At 34.0% G+C, this 18706-nt stretch overlaps 1 protein-coding gene across 1 annotated transcript in view; it reads right to left on the bottom strand.

The window, feature by feature from the left end:
* Window positions 1-18706, bottom strand: part of AKAP9 (A-kinase anchoring protein 9) — a 140347-nt gene that overhangs the window by 16454 nt on the left and 105187 nt on the right. The window contains exons 28-39 of the mRNA XM_060157011.1: window positions 17291-17467; window positions 16307-16411; window positions 11771-11923; window positions 11218-11397; window positions 9149-10198; window positions 7221-7361; window positions 6241-6729; window positions 5755-5818; window positions 5546-5667; window positions 4771-4962; window positions 4321-4509; window positions 951-1095 (exon numbers count right to left, since the gene is read on the bottom strand). Of these exons, the coding sequence (XP_060012994.1) occupies window positions 951-1095; window positions 4321-4509; window positions 4771-4962; window positions 5546-5667; window positions 5755-5818; window positions 6241-6729; window positions 7221-7361; window positions 9149-10198; window positions 11218-11397; window positions 11771-11923; window positions 16307-16411; window positions 17291-17467 (3007 nt within the window). The remainder of the gene's footprint in view (window positions 1-950; window positions 1096-4320; window positions 4510-4770; window positions 4963-5545; window positions 5668-5754; window positions 5819-6240; window positions 6730-7220; window positions 7362-9148; window positions 10199-11217; window positions 11398-11770; window positions 11924-16306; window positions 16412-17290; window positions 17468-18706) is intronic.

Genomic DNA, 18706 nt, shown 5'->3' with positions numbered 1-18706 from the left:
CTATATTACTACAGTGTAGCAGAAGGGGAATTCTGGAATACTTGACATGGATGAGGTTTCCACAGGTATTCATTTAATAGTTTTTATACTGTATATTTTTGCATTTTTTGTATGTATGTTACAGTTCGCACACACAAAAAAGGTATTAAAAAGAAATCGTTACTTCCATTGAGAATTTCTTTTTCTTTTAGGTTATCCACACATAGAGCTTCAAAACAAAGAAAGATAATGAACTTAATGGGTGAAACAACCTGATCAAGGCAATGCTTATTCATTTTAAATTAAATGTATCTGTTTATATGTCAGAAAATTGCTGTCTGTTGGATTAAAGTATTCTGTAAGAGTTAACCATCATTCTCTTTCCACACATAGCTAACTAAAGCCAGTTTCAACCTCTACAGGAGATAAAAGCAAAGTCCTTTGATATTTTAAAGCATGTCCTTACCAGCCTGTCTGGTGCACACAACATTTTTTCTCTTGCAACTGAGCAATAACCCCCTTACCTCCACTACTACCTCCTCCTCCCAAATTCAAGAAGTGCTGCTTTTAAGATGCAGCAATAAGCTTAGATGGTACAGCATAACTGAGCATTTTTTATTTCATTCCCAAAGCTGAGAATGAGTTTTTGCCTGGTCAGAGAACTCTAATGTAAACAAATATTTTTCAACTCTAAAAAAAAATTTAAAAAAATTATATATATGTGTGTATACATATATATAGACACACACACACACACACACACACACACACACACACACACACACACACACGTATCTCTTAAGACAAACTGGACACCCCTTTAATCCCTGGAGTAACTAATGTAGATTAACTTCCTGATGTGAGAATGAGAAGAAAATGTGACTAAGAAAAAATGTGTTTTAACTGAATAATAATAAAGTGAAATCGTTTCACCTATTTGTGTCACCACATGAGCCTGTCATATAGCATACCTTGGCTTGGTTGATCATTCTCTTGTTCTCTTTTCAGAGTCATTTTCTTACCATTCATCTGAGCATGCAGTGCTTGAATTTCAGCTAACAAACTCCTTCTATCTGCTTTCTGGAGGCATTCCATGGCTGCTCGATATTCAATACCCTGTAAAAAAAAAAAAATCAAGAGAGATGTAAAAACAATAAAATTAACAACCAGGAAGTCTGAAGAATGACATGCTAAAATTTTGGGAAGATGTTACTAACGTTCTCTTCCTGCTCACTGGGATCTACTTTTTAGATAATAGTTTCCACATTTATTTCAAAATTCTTTAAACACACAATAAAACATGATGAATAATATAATAAACACCCATGCACTTAGCCTAAGAAACAGCCCTTATACAGCTGAAGTCTCCTGTGTACAACTCCCTGAATACATTCTCCTCTGCACCATCTGCTCAAGAAATAACCAAATTCTAAGTCTGGTGTTATTTTCATGTACTCTGTACATACACACACATATCCTAAAAAATATACAGTTCTGTTTTAAAACTTTATATAAACGGCATCATACTGTATTCATTTTTGTTTAATTTGCCTTTTTCACCAAACATGTTGGTGAACCATCCTGCCTGACACATACAGCTCTAATTCACACTCATTTTCAATGTTATATAGTATTCCATAGTATGAATTATATAGCACATTTTATTTGAGCATCTTTTCATATATTTATTGGATACTCTCTATTTCTTCCATGAGCACATATCTATATCACTTGTCCATTTTTCCACTGGTTGTTTTATTCTCATTAGATATTTGGTCTGTAGATTTATTTTCTTGTGGTATTTCTGTCTGGCTTTAGAATCGGAACAATATTGTCCTCATAAAATGAGCTAGGAAGTGTTCCCTTCTTTATTTTGCAAGAGTTTGTGAAGAACTGGTATTAATTCTTCTTTCAACATTTGGTAGGATTCACTAGTGAAGCTGTCTGATATTGAACTTTACTTTGTGAGAAGTTTTAAAATTACTAATTTAACTCTTTGTTATACATTCAGATTTTCTATTTTGTCATGACTTAGTTTTAGTAGTTTGCATACTTTTAGAAATTTGTCCATTTAATGCCACTGTAAATAATTATTTTTAAAATTAAATTTTGGACTTATCTGGTGGTCCAACAGTTAAGACTCCATGCTTCCATTGCAGGGGGTGTGGGTTTGATCCCTGGTCCGGGAACTACGATCCCATATGCCGTGTGGCGTGGCCAAAAGTAAATAAATACATAAAATTACATTTTGTTTGTTGTTGAGAAATAAGATTTTTACATCTTGATCTTACATCCAACAACATAACCAAACTTTCCTATCGATTAAAAAAATCTACATGTGTAGATTCTCTTTAGTTTTCTATATAAGTGGATGAGGGGTCTTCCCTATTCCTACCCTTATTTAATTTCTCTTGCTTTTCTTTTCTAGCTAGATCTTCAGGACAAGGTTGAGCAAACTACTTAACCCTTTGTTAAGGAATGTTTTTAACATTTAACTATCAGATATGATGCTTGTTGTAGTTTTTGCAAGATATACCTGTTATATAGTTCATGAAATTCCTTTTTATTTTTAGTTTGTTATTTAAGGTGTTTTAAAATATGAAATGCATTCATTCATTTGTTCACTGTATCTCTTGAGATGATCACTGGGGTTTTTTACCCTTTAATTTGTTAAAGTGATGAGTCACACGAATTTTTCTTAATGGTATGCTACCTTTGCATCCCTGGATAAGTATACGGTGATTGTGTCTCTAAAAAATACGCATTGGTGGATTTGGCTTGTTAATATTTTGTTTAGGATTTCTGCATCTATGTTCATGAATAAAATAGGCCCATAAAGTTTCTTTCCTGTATTATCTTTGTCTGATTTTGGTAACAGGGTTATACTAGCTTTCTAATAAAAAGACAGGGCGTTTCTCCAATCATCTTACAATGGGAGTACAGATACATACATACATACACACACACACACACTTTTAACTATTCATTTGTTGATGGACATTTAGGCTGCTTCCATATCTTGGTAACTGTAAATAATGCTGCTATGAACTTTGGAGTGCATGTATCTTTCTGAATTAGTGTTTTTTTTTTTTTTTTTTTTTGGATACATACCCAGGAGTGGAATGCTGGATCTGAATGAGCTTTCATAAGCAAATATCTGCCCCTTTCACCAAAGTTTTTGAATTGATGTAAAATTATTCATAGTATTCTATTACTTTTATATCTCAGCCATATCTTTAGTTATAATCCCATTTTTATTCTTAATTTTTTAAAAAGTGTGCTTTATCATTTTCCTTAACCTATTCTCCAGAAAAGTTTCTATTTTATTAACCTTTCAAAGAATCAACTTTCAAACGTGTTTATGTTCTCTACTGTACAAGTGTATGCATTTCACTAATTTCTTTTTTCCTTATTACAGTTGAGCCTCATTATTTGTGAATTACATATTTTAGAATTTGCCTACTCATTAAAATTTATCTGTAACCCTTAATTCAATACTTGCGGTGCTCTTAAGTTTACTCTCCTACATGTGCACACAACAGCAAAAAATTTAAATTGCCACATGTGCATGTTCCTAGCTGAAGTCGAACAAAGTGACACTCTGCTGCCTTCTTTCATCTCTTATACTATAAACAAGTGTCCTGTTTGCCATCTATTTAGTGCTGTATTTTTGATACTTTTGTGCTTTTTATTGGTGATTTTGCTGTTTAAAATGGCCCCCAAGCATAGATATGAAGTACTATCTAGTATGCCTAAGCATAAGAAGGCTGAAAGATACATTACAGAGAAAAGGCATGTGTTAGAAAATCTTTGTTTAGGTTTAAGTTATAATGCTGTTGGCCATGAGTTCAATGTTAATGAGTCAACAATACATAGTAAATAGGGTGTCTTTAAACAGAAACACACATAAAACAAGATTCTGTATTGACTGGTTGACAAAAACGTCATCACCAGGTGCTCACAGAAGCCTACCCCCACCCCCCCATCTTATTTCCCCTGGTGGCAATAGCTCAACATTCACAGCAGCTTTACGGAATCTAACTACTGCAAATAATAAGAACTGATGGTATTTTATTCCTTCTATTTTCTTTGGACTTATTTTGTTACTCTTTTTCTAACTTCCCAAGTTGGATGATTAGCTCATTAATTTTTAGTCTTGCTTATTTTCTAACATAAGACAAAACATTTAAGGTAATAATTTTTCTCCTAAATATTCTTAGTGGTTCCTGTTAAAATTTTAACCTTCAGACTTACTCTAAAACTAATCAATAGCTCATTTTCTCATTACTAGTAAAAAGCATTCTTTGTTTTAAAGTTTGAGTTAAAGTTTCATTTTGATACCTGTTCTTGTATTCTCTGTTCCAAACAGTTTAATAATTCAACTGCATCTCTAGTACCTAGAGCTGTCAGCTCAGTCTGAAATGCAGCTAGTAAAACACCGTGCTCCTTTAAGAAAACCTGCTGAAGAGCAAGCAGAAGTTCACCTCGCCAGTCAGAGGAGCTCTCATGAGATTGAGAACTATCATAAACCTATAAAAAACAAAAGTTAGTTTTCAAATAAGCATGTTTAAGAACTGTTCTAAAAATGCTACCTGTCTACTAACCAAAATCAGTATTAGAAGCCTAAGAGGATACAGATTTATTTTCAAGTGTGCAACTTGGGGCATTTAAACAGTATATAGAAATTCATGTGAAAATACATCATAAAAGACAACAATTTATTTTGTAAAGTGACTTATTATTGATAAAAATCATATAAAGCTCTTTAGATGTGTAATATTCTTTGAGTACCTTGGCTTCCCTTTGCATTTGCATTTTGGTAATCAAATCCTTAAGAGATGAGATTGTACTGAGGTAAGCTCTTCTCTCTTCTAGCCAAGACTCTGAAGCTTGCTGAACAGAATGGTCTTCTCCGTCACTACAGGGAGACTCAGTAAGAGAGAGCACCTGCATGCCTTCATTATGGACAGCTCTCAGTAATCCCTAGAAACCATAACCCAAAAGCCAGAATTAGGACATTTTTTCAAAGACTGCAAAGTCAGACACGAAAAGAGAAACAAATTTTAACATAGTTTTATCCCAGTTAGACTGATTTAGAAAAGCCACTGCAGAAAGGAAACACCAGCCTACCATTACTGAATGTCTTCTTCCTATGGAGTGGTAAGCCAATCCCAGAAGACAGCCTATGACTTTGTGTAGCTCTCATCTCTAAGTTCCACATTTACCTAATGTGCTCTTCCTGGATTTAATTATTAGACACTAATTTGACCAAAAGAAATATGTAGGAGATAAGCTCTAGTCTTTGAGACTGCTTTAATAATTTTGGCAAACAAAAATATTAGGAATAGAAATTTTAAAAAAATCTGTATACAAATAACTATTAAATATACTGTACTTTATTATCTGCAGAATACAGAAATAAAACTAGAGCCCCAAGGTTCCTTCTAGCTATGCAATTCTCTCTTCAGAGAGATCTTACTATAGTATAGATCTTCTATACTAACTTCTAATAAACTGCTATGTTCAATGTAGAAAGTTTTACTAAAAGATGTCTGCCTTTTAGTACCTTTATTTTCTTTGGAAATGAATCTGTTGAACTTTCACCTTCTTCGCCTCGGCCTTCTGATGCTGTGTCAAATCCCTGACTTTGTGTAAGATAAATTCCCTGACCCCAGTCTGATCCAGAATCTAAAATAAAGAAAACCATTCACTATTAAAGAGAAACAAACTCTTTAAACAAGTACTACACAAATTCTAGAAATTTATATAACCTACCACTGGAACATATTTCTCTACTTTGGTAAGCATCGGAATGTGTTAATTCAGGAACTGAGGAGCCCTAATCAGAAAAAAAAAACAAAAGAAGATAACATTTTTTTGCTTTAATAAAAACAGGATCCAATGAATAGTTTTATTCTTTTATAATGCTGTCAAAAAAGAAAAAAACAATTAAATATGTCACACCTTTCACAATAAATGAAATATCCATGGTTTACAGTAAGTCTTTAATTTTTTTCTTCATGGATATTACCATAATAATAAGAGACATTAATAAATTAAGGAATGATAACATTGGGTTCTAAATCTGCACAGGAGCTTTGTGGAACATTATTATTTGACTCTACACAATGCAAAGATTTTAAATTGTAATTTTATCATGAAGAAGAGATTGCCCCAAATTTCTTTGTCTCTTTAAAAACATAAAATTCTGGGGAAAAAAATCATAGAATGTTGAAAAAACACATTATGAAAACCAAATACCTCTTTAGATCTCAGACACTGTATCACTGACTTCAAGGTACCACATTCCTCTGTCAGTAACTGAATAGCAACATAGTGATCTCTCTTTAAGGTTTCAGTTTCTGAAATATGTCTGGATTCCATATCCAGAATCTCAGCAGCATGTAGTTCTTGCATCTGCTCAATTTTTTCAGTAAACTGATTAATTACTTCAGTGACTTCCTCTGATGAACATTCACTCCGTAAATCAATTTGGATTCCTGCATTTCTAACAAGAATTTGTGGAGTCTGATTGCTGCTGTTGACCTTGAGAGTACCATCTGTCTGTGATGCAGAGCTTTTACCCACTTCTATAGGAAGTGGCTCTAACGTGCAGAACTTTCTGTTTTCTTGTACCTTGGTATAATCTTCTTTTTCTAAGAAGTAGGATAATTTCTCTTCTGCCTTTTTGAGTTGATCCCTAACTTGGCTTAAGTCTTTCTGGAGGAATGCCATATTTGTTTCTTTTACCTAAAACATAATGAATAGAACAGTAGAACATTCAGTTAAAAATGTCACATGTAGAATTTAGGGTAGAGAGGAGAGTGTAATTCATGCTAATATGTTCATTTTCCTCAGAATAACAGGAAAAACATTTCAGAAACACTCACAGTTTTCATCTATATTCACATATATGTATAGTCACAGATTACCACAGAAGTGAAATCATTTGATCAGCCTCTACTTTTGGTTCTCAGGGGATATACAGTACTCTTTAACATGTCTTTCTCCTCTTTCATTAACAGACTAGAGATTAAAAGCATCCCCCTAAAAAAGATTCCAAGGAAAACCAAAGAAGAAAGATGACAGTAACGAAATTATATAATACCTTTTCATCAAATTTACAAAAGTTTTTTCCTAGCTGTTAAGTTATAGATCTGGGTTTGTTTTCATATAAGAGAATATACACTTTGAAATAAAATTAAGATAGGTAGAAATTGGAGCTATGTTACTTATTTTACCAAAAGCTCTTCTTGAAGTTCTTCTGCCTTCTCTTTATAACTGGCAAGTTCTTCTTTGGTAGCTGCTGACTCAGCTGTAAGAGTCTCAAATCGACCAAAAAATTCATTTTCTTCACTGGTATGAATCAGCTCAGTAGTTGTCTAAATGGCAGTGGAAAACATGAACACATTATTTTCAAAAAACAAAGACAAGTTCAAGGTACTTGTGCATTCCAATAAAACTTTTTCAGGAAAGACTGCTTATCAGATAAAAGGGGTTAAAATGATCCATGTTCTTTCAACAAATAGGGAAACTCTTCACAACCATCATTTTATATTCTTTCTTTATTTCTTTATTTTTTTGGCTGCGTCGGGTCTTCACTGAGGCACACGGGATCTTCGCTGAGGCATGTGGGACCTTTCAGTGCGGCATGCGGACTTCTCTCTAGTTGTGGCGTGCGGGTATTTTTTCTTTTTTTCTCTTCTCTAGCTGTGGCATGCAGGCTCCAGGGTGCGTGGGCTCTGTAGTTGTGGTGCACAGGTTTAGTCGCCTCACGGCATGTAGGATTTTAGTTCCCCGACCAGGGATTGAACCCACATCCCCTGCATTGGAACGTGGATTCTTTACCACTGGACCACCGGGGAAGTCCCCATTTTATATTCTTGAGACAGTAAGAAAAGAATGATATTTCTGGGAATGAAAGGTAAATCATGTCATTAGAACATATCCTAAAATTTTATAATTAATGAAAATAGTTTACCCATTCAAAAAAGTTTCATATTTATATCACTTTCCTCAAAAGATACCACGTGTTACTTTAGAAGTTTTATATATATGGAAAGTCACATTACTATTTTATTTTATTTATTTATTTTAAAATATTTATTTATTTTATTTTTGGCTGCGTCGGGTCTTAGTTGGGGCAGGCGGGATCTTTGTTGCAGCATGCAGGATCTTTTGTTGAGGCGCATGGGCTTCTCTCTAATTGTGGTACGTGGGCTCAGCAGTTGCAGCGTGCAGGCTCCAGAGCACATGGGCTCTGTAGTTGTGGCTCATGTGCTCAGTAGTTGCGACGTGTGGGCTTAGCTGCCCTGTGGCATGTGGGATCTTGGTTCCCCGACCAGGGTTCGAACCCGTGTCCCCTGAATTGGAAGGCGGATTCTTAACCACTGGACCACCAGGGAAGTCCCATCACATTACTATTTTAAATATCATTTACAGTAATTTATATAGTTCCAGTGAGCTAGGAGGAAAAAGCCTAGTAAATGGAAAGAATTGTTATCCTTTGCAAAATAAATATTTATAGAATCCTAATATATCAGTTAATTTCTGGTGTTCAGATAGGACTATACATTAACTTCTCAAAATTATAAATATATAAAGTGAGAATTTGAAAATTAAAGTCCTTTCACACCTGTCCTATCCTATGCTAAGAAATAACTGTGATTTCAGATCTTTACATATGTAGACCTAAAGGGGTGAAAGGATGAAATCTATTATGAGGTATAAAATCTGCAAAAGTGAATGACTTAAGACTCATACATTAATTCACTAGAACACTAATATATTTTGACATTTTCATTACTTAAAAGGAATGATGACCACTTAACATGCATGTTAGAGGAAAAAGGAAAAAACCCACACAAATTCCAGAGGACATTTGCTATACTTAACATTTCCAAGTTTCTTCTGACTGCTCTACTTAATGACTATGGTAGTGAAATAAATATTGTGATTTTAAGACCACAAAATATAGCTTGTATCCATTGTTCTGGTGATAATAATGACTGTATGGAATGGTAATATTTTTTATAAAAACCCTTTATATATGAATCGCTAGATGTAAAGAACACTGTATTTAATAAATCAGCAGTAAGTTTAAGGAACAGGGAAAAGAGAGTTAGTTTCTTGGGGTATTTAAGTGGAAAAAAATCAAATACAAACTAACCTTGAGAACTTCAAAATCTCCTAGAGGGCTTCTTTTCCTTTCTTTGCTTCCCTGTTTTTTCTCATTGTCCTCCAATAGCTTCTGTAGCTCTAGTAGCTTCTTTTCTTTTTCCAAAGCACTTTTTTCTGCAGTTTCTACCTGCATTTCAACCACCTGGCTTTCTAATTCTGATATTCTCAAGGTCAGTGCTGACACATTGGACTCCACCTCATTTTCCGTTAGTTGGTTTAAATTCTGTGTATTTGTTCCTCCAGGTTCTGGTGAAACTGCTTGTTTATCTTGACAGAATTTTGCATATTCTTTAACTGCTTCGAGTTGGACCTGACTCACAAGAGCAGCAGCCACCTGTTCCTCAAGTATATTTTGCAGGTTTGCCATCTTCTTTTTCAGTGCTTCTTTTTCAGACTGGCCTTGCTCCTGCAGGTCCTTTATTTGTTTATGACATTGGGTAAGTTCTAAGTCCTTTGCACTCACAGTGCTCTCAAGTTGTAGCACCTGTGTTTGCAAACTGCTTATGGAAACTTTGCTGTTTTCTTCAAAAGATTTGAGGTAAGTCGGATTTTCTAGGGGTTTATGAGCACCCTCAGTAAGGACTACTTCTAGTCCAGGTTTGTTTCTGCTCAGACCATCTACAGCCATGTTAACACTCTTCTCTGGTATACTATGGATTTCTTCCATATTTTCACGTTCTCTCTTTAAGCTACATAATTCTTGTGTTAGCTGGTTCATTTTTAAATTGGTTTCTTTAAGTACACTTTTTGTCAAGGCCATTTCTTCATTAGTGGTTTCTACTTGCTGTTCCAAAGCCAGTTTTTCAGCTAGTACTATATCCAACTGATGTTTTAAACTATCTGCTTCTTCTGGGAGAGAATTAGTAACCACCGATGTCTTCTGTTCAATATTTGCCAATTCCTGTTGAAGCTTTTCAATCACTTCATTGAGCTGCTCAATTTCTTCTTCTCTATTTTTCTTCACACGTTCTTGATCACTCATCAAACATTCTATCTGGGTTTCAAGATCCCTTATTAGTTCATTTTTTTCTTCAATAACCTATTAGTTAACAAAAAAGTAACATATACAATAAATATGTATTTATATTTAGGGAATTTTATTTTATTTTAGGGCAGGATCTTAAAGTGTTGATCACACACTCAAAAATAATTTACTTCTCAGACATCCTAAATTAATTTTAATATAGACCAACAGTCCTCCATCACATCAAACAAGGACCTTATTTAGAACATCATTCAGAAAGTCATTAAACATAAAGTAATTTAGGCATTTAATAGATGATTTCCTATAAGTAAAATAGTCAATATCAATACAATCTAATTGAAAAGGATGCAGTATTGAAATATAACAGTCTATAACAGGATAAAGTACTGAAATAAAAGTCTAAAACAGTGCTCAAATGTCATTATCTTATTTAGCTCACACAAAATAGAAGAATTTTTAATAGATTTGGTTAGAGTCATATGATGAAATCTGAGTCACCAGAGACTCCCTATAAAACATCAAAAATCTTTGACAATGTTAGGAAGGGATAAACATATACATAGCTTGTTAAACCAGTATGTCTTATTAAATTAAAATTAATGGGTAAAAGAGAATTAAAGTTTTACTTGGTTTTTACATTCACAAAGAAACTGAACAATAACCATCTTGCCCTTTAAAATTCTAGCTTAGCCACTATGGAAAACAGTATGGAGGTTCCTTAAAAAACTGAAAACAGAGCTACTATATGATCCAGCAATCCTACTCCCGGGCATGTATCCACAAAAGACAAAAACTCTAATTTGAAAAGATACATGCACCCCAATGTTCATAGCAGCACAAATTACTATACATAAAATAGATAAAGAACAAAGATTTACTTTATAACACAGGGAACTCTGTTTAATATTTTGTAATGACCTATAATGGAAAATAATCTGGAAAAAAAAAAACCTAGATCACTTTGCTGTACACCTGAAACTAACACAATATTGTAAATCAACTATACTTCAATAAAAAATAAAAATAAAATTCTAGTTTAAATAATTTCATGTAATAATTTTAAATTAGTGTACCTTGTTATCTGTTGTACTTTTAAGTTGATGCTGAAGTTTCGTAATTTGCTCATTCAATTGGTCAATTTCTACCTCTTTTTCCTGCATTATTTGAGCAAATTTCCCAAATAGTACATGTTGGTCCTGGGTAGAGATAGGATCAGCTTGCTTTATGGCAAATCCCAGTTTCTCCATTTCATCCTAGGAACAAAAATAACCATCCCAGTTGGATAGTGCATTACACGTGATTTTCGGAACATTCTGTCAATTAACTCTTACCAAGCTATAGCATCTAAAACATACAAATGAAAAAAAAATCAGAGCTATTATATAATTATTGTAAATCAATAATTCTTAAAATGTTTTGATAAAGGTCTCCAAAATTTTTCATTTCTGATGAATTCAAATGTTTATGTTGGCTTGAAGATAAATTCCATGCAAATCCATCTGCAGCTAATGTTCCTCTTTTAAGTATTATTTAGCAGCTGGATTTAGCAAATGCTTAATACTACAACTACTACACAAGACAAAAACAATGAATTATTTAGAGGCAAAGTTTTCCTTAAGTAATTACCTTAAATAATTTGTTTTCTTGTTCAAGTTCTTGTAGGCGGGTAGTAGATTCCTTTTTCTGTATTTCTAATTGCATATGTAGTTGCTGGACTTCTTCATTCTTATTTTCCAGTTCTTCTCTGAACTGTTCTAACTGTTCTTCTAAGTTTGTGATCTTTGATACCAAAATTATCAAAAGGAAAGAGAAAAAACTGTTCATACAAATGTTTATTTGTCAAGAGAGAATGAAAAGTGCTGTATTGGCTCTATAGTATATATGCTTAAAACACGTGAGCCATGAGAATAAAGGAAAGGGGTTTCTCTAAGCCAGATGTAACTGTATGGTTTCTAGACATTTTCAAACTAAACACCTTTAAACCATCCTGCCCAAAGCAAAGATGAGACCTTCAGAGGAGGATACAAGGAGCCATTTCCTACCTAAAATTATCCTCTGATAAAGCATAAAAGAGTCATGGGAGGAAGGAAAAGAGTCCACATTTTAGATCTTATTTTATGTTAAATTAATTGCTATTAAAAATGCTCAAGGAAGCTGTAGAATTAGGTCAGTTATTTTAGCCACCAAGTGAGATTAGCTCAATTTAGTCCATATCAATACTTAACCCAATGAAAGGTTTGGCAGCCACATGCCTTATTTGAGCAGAAGGAAGCGGAGGTAGATGCTAAGAGCAAGAGACCCTTAGGTCTGAAATAACAGAAACTTAAAGAGTAAGTTAGTAAAACCATTTTAGGAGAAAATTAGAGTGTTCCTATATGTAGGACAACTGAAATTCAGCTCATTTCTGAGCACAGATTACCACTAATGGTAAAGCAACTGCTCTTTGATGGCTATGTAGAGACTGAAACTAATGATGAATATTAAGAGTTTGGTTTAATATTTGGGTTTGGTTGAGGAGAGGAACAGTCATTTAGCTCAATGCTTTATAGCTTCTTAATACATTTTTAATGAATGGATTTTCAAATGTGTATTTACCTATGATCAAAATTGCTGCATTAAAAGCAACCTAAGACACAAGAGCAGCATTTAGTGGCAGCTGGCTCAGAAAGTACATATAAAACATTTATTACCTTAGAACTTGAAAGGGAGCATATTCTGATTACACACCGATACGTAATCAGAATCATATCTTAGCATTAGCAAGACAAAGACCTTCAGAATCATTTAGCCTAATATTTCATTAATAGAAATCATACTGATATTAGTAACAATAGCCATCATTTATAGACAATTTACTGTTAGGCACTGCATAAGATGCTTTATATGTATTATTTTTTAAAAAACCCTATAACAACTTTATGAGATCTTTACTAGGATTATCTCCATCTCAGAGATGAGGAAGGGGGTCACTGAGAGAGGAGCACCTTGACCTGCAGTCACAAGGCCAGTATGTGGAAGCCAGTTTTTGAACCTCAGGAGTTTACCTCTGGAAGCTTACATTCTTAACTATCATTTATCCTGCTTCTAATAACTAATGTCTAAGACATATTTAAATAATTTTCTTTAACACTGATATTAAACTCAGTAGGCACACCTTAAATATAGTTAGTAGATGTGCATATATAATTATCAGGTTAGTTTGCTGAAAATTGTGATGATTATATCTTCTTCAAAGTTACCTAATATAATGGTATTTACACTTATCCCTATCTTCTATGACTACGTTTGATGACAAGGTATTATTTCAACACATACATAGATATTTAAGTTCAAAATTACTGTCCTTGCCCTGCCTCACCTGATACTTATTTTCTTTTTTGATAAAACAGTTTATGGTCAAATTCTTAGCCTTAATATTCAAAGAGTGGTCCCTGGAGCAGAAGTGGCCTCACCTGGGAACATGTTAGAAGCACAGATTCTCAAGCCCCACCCCAGACCTACTGAATCAGATTCTTCATTTTAACAAGATCCCCACGGGATTCATATGCACATTAAAGTTTGAGAAGCACTGGTCTAAAGCACTAACATTCCCATCATAAGTAGCTGAACTTGAGGCATCAAAACAGAGACTTCAATTCCCAAAATGACACTGTAAGGCATTCTCTTCTCTTACTCAGCCAGACTTCAGATGCAGTCCCTGGCTGTCTTATTACTGAGTCTATGACAACCAAAAACCAGAAAAATATTATTAAGGTCTAAAAATAGAATGGTAGCTTTCTGGTTTAACCTTGTTCTATTTTGCTACCAAATGATATCTAGATTGTTTGGATTACATTAATTTGCACGTATTTGTGTTTTAAGTATTCTTCTCTTTCAAATGTGTGTGTGTGTGTGTGTGTGTGTGTATGTATGTATATGTGTGTATACATATCCTAGTTAGATAGGAGATTCCTTGAAGATCGGTACTGGTTTTACAATTGGACAGTGGTGTTTTACAATTGGACAGTGGTGTTCTACACATAGGAGTTCAATAAATGTTGAATGACAGTCTATAATACTTCTCACCAACAGGGCAAAACATGCCCGGATGTTTTGGCAGTATAGCATCACAGGGCTCCAGAATCAGAGAAATCGAGGAGGAATTCTTGTTTAACCACTTACTGTGTGACTATGAGCAAGTTCCTTAACCTCTCTTAAGATCTGGTTTACTCATGTATAAAGTGGAAATATCAATAGAACCTATCCTCAGGGAGACTGCAAGGGTTAATGACATAAGATGTTTAAAATACTTAGCACTTTCTAGCACAGACTTCAACAAAGTTAACTATTATTATTTACTATTGCCATTTGTAAGCCAGATCTCTTTAACTCTATAAAGAGCTAAAACCACCTTCACAGAGCTAAAACCTAACTGAAGGCATCTTTTTCTTAAAGAAATTCTTCCTTCTATTTCTCTCCACATTATTCTCCTTCTCTTATACATCCTGAAATTCCTATCTTCTAAGGTTTTCTTCTCTTTCTATTCATTTTGAATTTCTAAATACTGTAATAAACTTTAAAACAAAGTTTTACACAAACAGGCTATGAGAGTAGTAGGAAGTATCTCAGATATAATGACACATAGACATCTTATGTTTATACTATCAGATATCTGAAAACATTTGCCTAGTACAGGAGAGAATGCTTAAGAAGTTATTTTCATTAAAAGATATATGTTTCAATTTTACATTCCTATCTTTCAGTCTCCAGTTATTGAGTGAGTGGGTTCTGACAGAATACTTGTCACTGCTATTCAAATGTGAATAACAGTGACAAGTATTAGTAGACCAACGTTAGCCATCAGTTTAATTCTTTACTCATTCAACATGGCTGCCTCTGTTTCATCTGTAAAAACTGGGAGCTGGTTGACAGAAGCTCTCTAAGGCCTCTTGTAGTTCCAACAACTATGAGTCTAAGTAAATAGTAGGCAGTTATTGGATACTTACTTCAAGAAATTAAGGTGTTAAGTAGCATTAAATAAAATTCAAATGACAATAAAAATATAAAATTAGTAAACTTAATCAGTTATCCATAATCAATTATCATTGCCTTTGCAACCAGTTTTGGAGTTCCATCTTTTTAGAAAGCAGACAATTTATTTGATTATTTAGTGTAAGGTAAATCTTTAAATGTTAATTCTTTCCGAAACACACAGAAGTGGTTACGTATCAACAAAAATGTTCTCTGTCTCTCACATAAAAGCCAAAAAACAAAATAAATACGAATCTCTTAGATAAACATTAGTCAGTACTACGTGAAAATGAGAAAATAACCATTCTCATGGAAATGATCATTTCCATTAGTCATTTACATAGATGACTTTTTCTGCTCCAAACTACAAGCTCTCCAAGCTATAGTTTTAGCTGACATCTAAATCATTCTTCTATTTTTCAAAGCACTCATTAACATTAATATACTGTTTACATTCAATAAATATTTCTTAAAATACATCAAATGTCCTGATAAAATTATATGGAAAGAGATAAAAATGTAATTAAAAATTTTAAAACATTTAAAATATGATATAGCTAGACGACACAGAGTACAATATGCTTTAGAAAAACTAATGGTAGACAAAGGTTTAAATAATTAGGAACTGGTACTGTTTTAAAAGTGCATTTTCTGGTTTTTTTTGGAAAGGGAGGGAGTAGAAAAACATAAAAGAACTTTACAGAATTACTTTATTATTAATCTTTTGTTTTAAGAACATGTTTAGCACACTGTAAAAAGGCACTATTATCTCCCAGGGCAATACAACTTAAAAAAAACCAAAACCCACAGCAAAGTAGCAGTAATTCAAAGCCTATGGTAAGGTCAAGAGGAAGATACTGCCTTGGGTCCAAACCCTACTATCTCTCTGCACTCTCCTCTTCACTGAATTCATACCTACCAAACCAGCCACCTTTTCTGTCCTCAAAACTTCCTCCTGTGTCCAAGCGTTTTTACTTGTCCCCTCTTCTTCATTCCAGTTTATTTGTTCAAATGTTTACTGTCTTCCAAGTTCAACTTAGGCAATAAGCTAAGAAACTCTAAACTTTAGTTTTAGACCATAAACTTCATTCTAATCAAATGATATTTTCTAAAATAATTCAAGCCACATTTTGTCATTAAAAATAAACTTACCTCTTTTTCCTTTCTGTCTATGGCATCTCGCTCAGCCTGCAATTGTATTTCTAGAGACAATTCCGCTTTAGCTTCTACAGATCCAAACTGTCTTCGGTCCTCTACCTTTAAATATATAAGAATTTTCTCAAAATTTCAGACATTAAATCCTGACTATCCATTTTAATTGGAGAAGTAGCAATTCTATTTCTCTAATTAGAAGTAGATAATCTACATTAGTGAATGATCAAAAGTTACAACATTCAGTCTTGAATGCATTTTATACAAATTAAGACAGGAATTGCTTGACAATCTTAAAATTCATTTCTCAGACAAAATGAAGGCTATCCCCTCAACTGCTCCCCTCCCAATTTCCTTATCCTGCTCTTCTTTCATTCATCTTTGCTTTCTGTAGCATAACAGGAACAGATCTCATTGCTTCTTAGTTTGGGGTAAAGCATCAGCCTAAACTGGAGCTTACAGCTTTTTTACTTTGCTATTATTTTAGAATCACAAACTTACTGCTGGTTAAAAGGGTAATTAATTCTTGTGGTTTAATTAATCTTTCTTTATCAGGACTCATATGCAAGGAACATTTGGAGATAAGAATAAACAGAAATGGTTACGATGTCAATGAAGACATCAAGATATATACACTATGCAATAATATCAACAAAGCATCATCAGTGATTTTTTTAATTAAACTGATGTTCGGGGCTTCCCTGGTGGCACCGTGGTTGAGAGTCCGCCTGCCGATGCAGGGGACACGGGTTCGTGCCCCGGTCCGGGAGGATCCCACATGCTGCGGAGCAGCTAGCCCCGTGAACCACAACTACTGAGGCTGCACGTCCGGAACCTGTGCTCCGCAACGGGAGAAGCTACGACAGTGAGAGGCCCGCATACCGCAAACAAAAACAAAAACAAAAACAAAAACTGATGTTCATGTAACTAAGAGTAATCCGTACTAAAACACTTGATAAAATTAACCAAAAGAAAATGTCACACCTTTTGAAAACTGTCCGTACTCATGAGTAAGGCTTGCTCCAATTCCCTTACTCTGAACTCCAGTTTCTCAATTTCTTCATTACGCTCCTGTATATCCCTCTGAAGCTGCTCTTTAGAGAGCAAAAGCTCACTGCACTTGTCCGTTTTTTCTTTCAGATGATTTGTTAACTGTTCAACCTGGAAATATAATAAGTAAAAACTGTAATGTTAAAAAAATGTAAGCATGTTAATAATATATCTATCCTCATTTCAAAAAGGATTTTTAGACGCTATGCTAATTTTATTTTTGATAAGGATAGCGCTATTGTCTCCCACTACAGCAACGTTTTCTGAGTTGATACATCTAAGCAGTACTAGTAAAAGAGAAATAATATTGCTTTCACCAAACCTTTTAAAAAAGTTCTCTTAAGACTAACAGTTTCTCTAGCTAGGGGGAGCAACAATACATTTTTGAGTAATGTTGAATTACAAGCTCTAATGGCACAGCCACACCAAAACCTAATAAACAAAACAAGTTTACACAGTACTGACTTAACATTTATATGTAAGATAAGATGACCTAAAAAACTTTCATGGATTATGTTTTTCTTTCCACAAATGGTTATATCGATACATATAATAATACAATGGTTCTAAATACCCCAGGGATGGGAGGAAATTGAGGACCTTTAGTACAGTCACTTGGAAAGCTTTGCAGCCTACAGATTCCACCAGCCCAGAACAGAGGTGAGAATACCAGGTGCTGAGAGGGATTTGTGCACCCTGAAAGTTTCCCTAAGTGATTCTGATATGCAGCACCATTCAAGTGAATGGCTCTGTGATGGAAGGATACAGGAAGGATCAATAAGATAGCTTGTGAAATTAGTTCCAATCAAGTGAAGAGAGAAAGCTTATTTAAAAAAAAGAAACGTGATGGTAAGAAAAAAAGGAATTCTACCTTATTTCAGTGAGATACTTTCAGGAAATTATCTAAAAATGGCACTTATTCCTCAAAACATTAGAAGAAATGCAAGCTTACCTACAATTACAGGTTCAAGGATGACAGTAATAAAGCCTGAGGAGAAACTTTAACAATAAAAGGTGGACTAAGTTTGAAGTGAGGTCAAAGGAAAGACAGTAAAGGAGGTATAGCAAAATGGCACAATATACTGTTACAGTTAGATTTTTTTTTTTTTGATCCTGAAAAAATCAGAAGCTGGGGACTCAGATCTGGCAAAGTAAGGAGAAAACAAACGGATCAATGATTTGGAAGAAAATCAAATACACACATCCTTCTTAGTTTCTTGAAGTTTCATGAATGAGGCAGCTCACTCTTTTTAAATATAAGAAAACAAATAGTAGGAAATGACAGGAAGTTCTAGAGCTTAAATATTCTTTTGAGTGTCAACGAACACACAGCTACTTTTCAAAATTTAA

Source organism: Lagenorhynchus albirostris, chromosome 8 (assembly GCF_949774975.1).
Source record: "Lagenorhynchus albirostris chromosome 8, mLagAlb1.1, whole genome shotgun sequence".
Classification (NCBI taxonomy): domain Eukaryota; kingdom Metazoa; phylum Chordata; class Mammalia; order Artiodactyla; family Delphinidae; genus Lagenorhynchus; species Lagenorhynchus albirostris.
The sequence above is the reverse complement of the archived record's forward strand: the minus strand, read 5'-3'. Positions and strand labels throughout refer to the sequence as shown.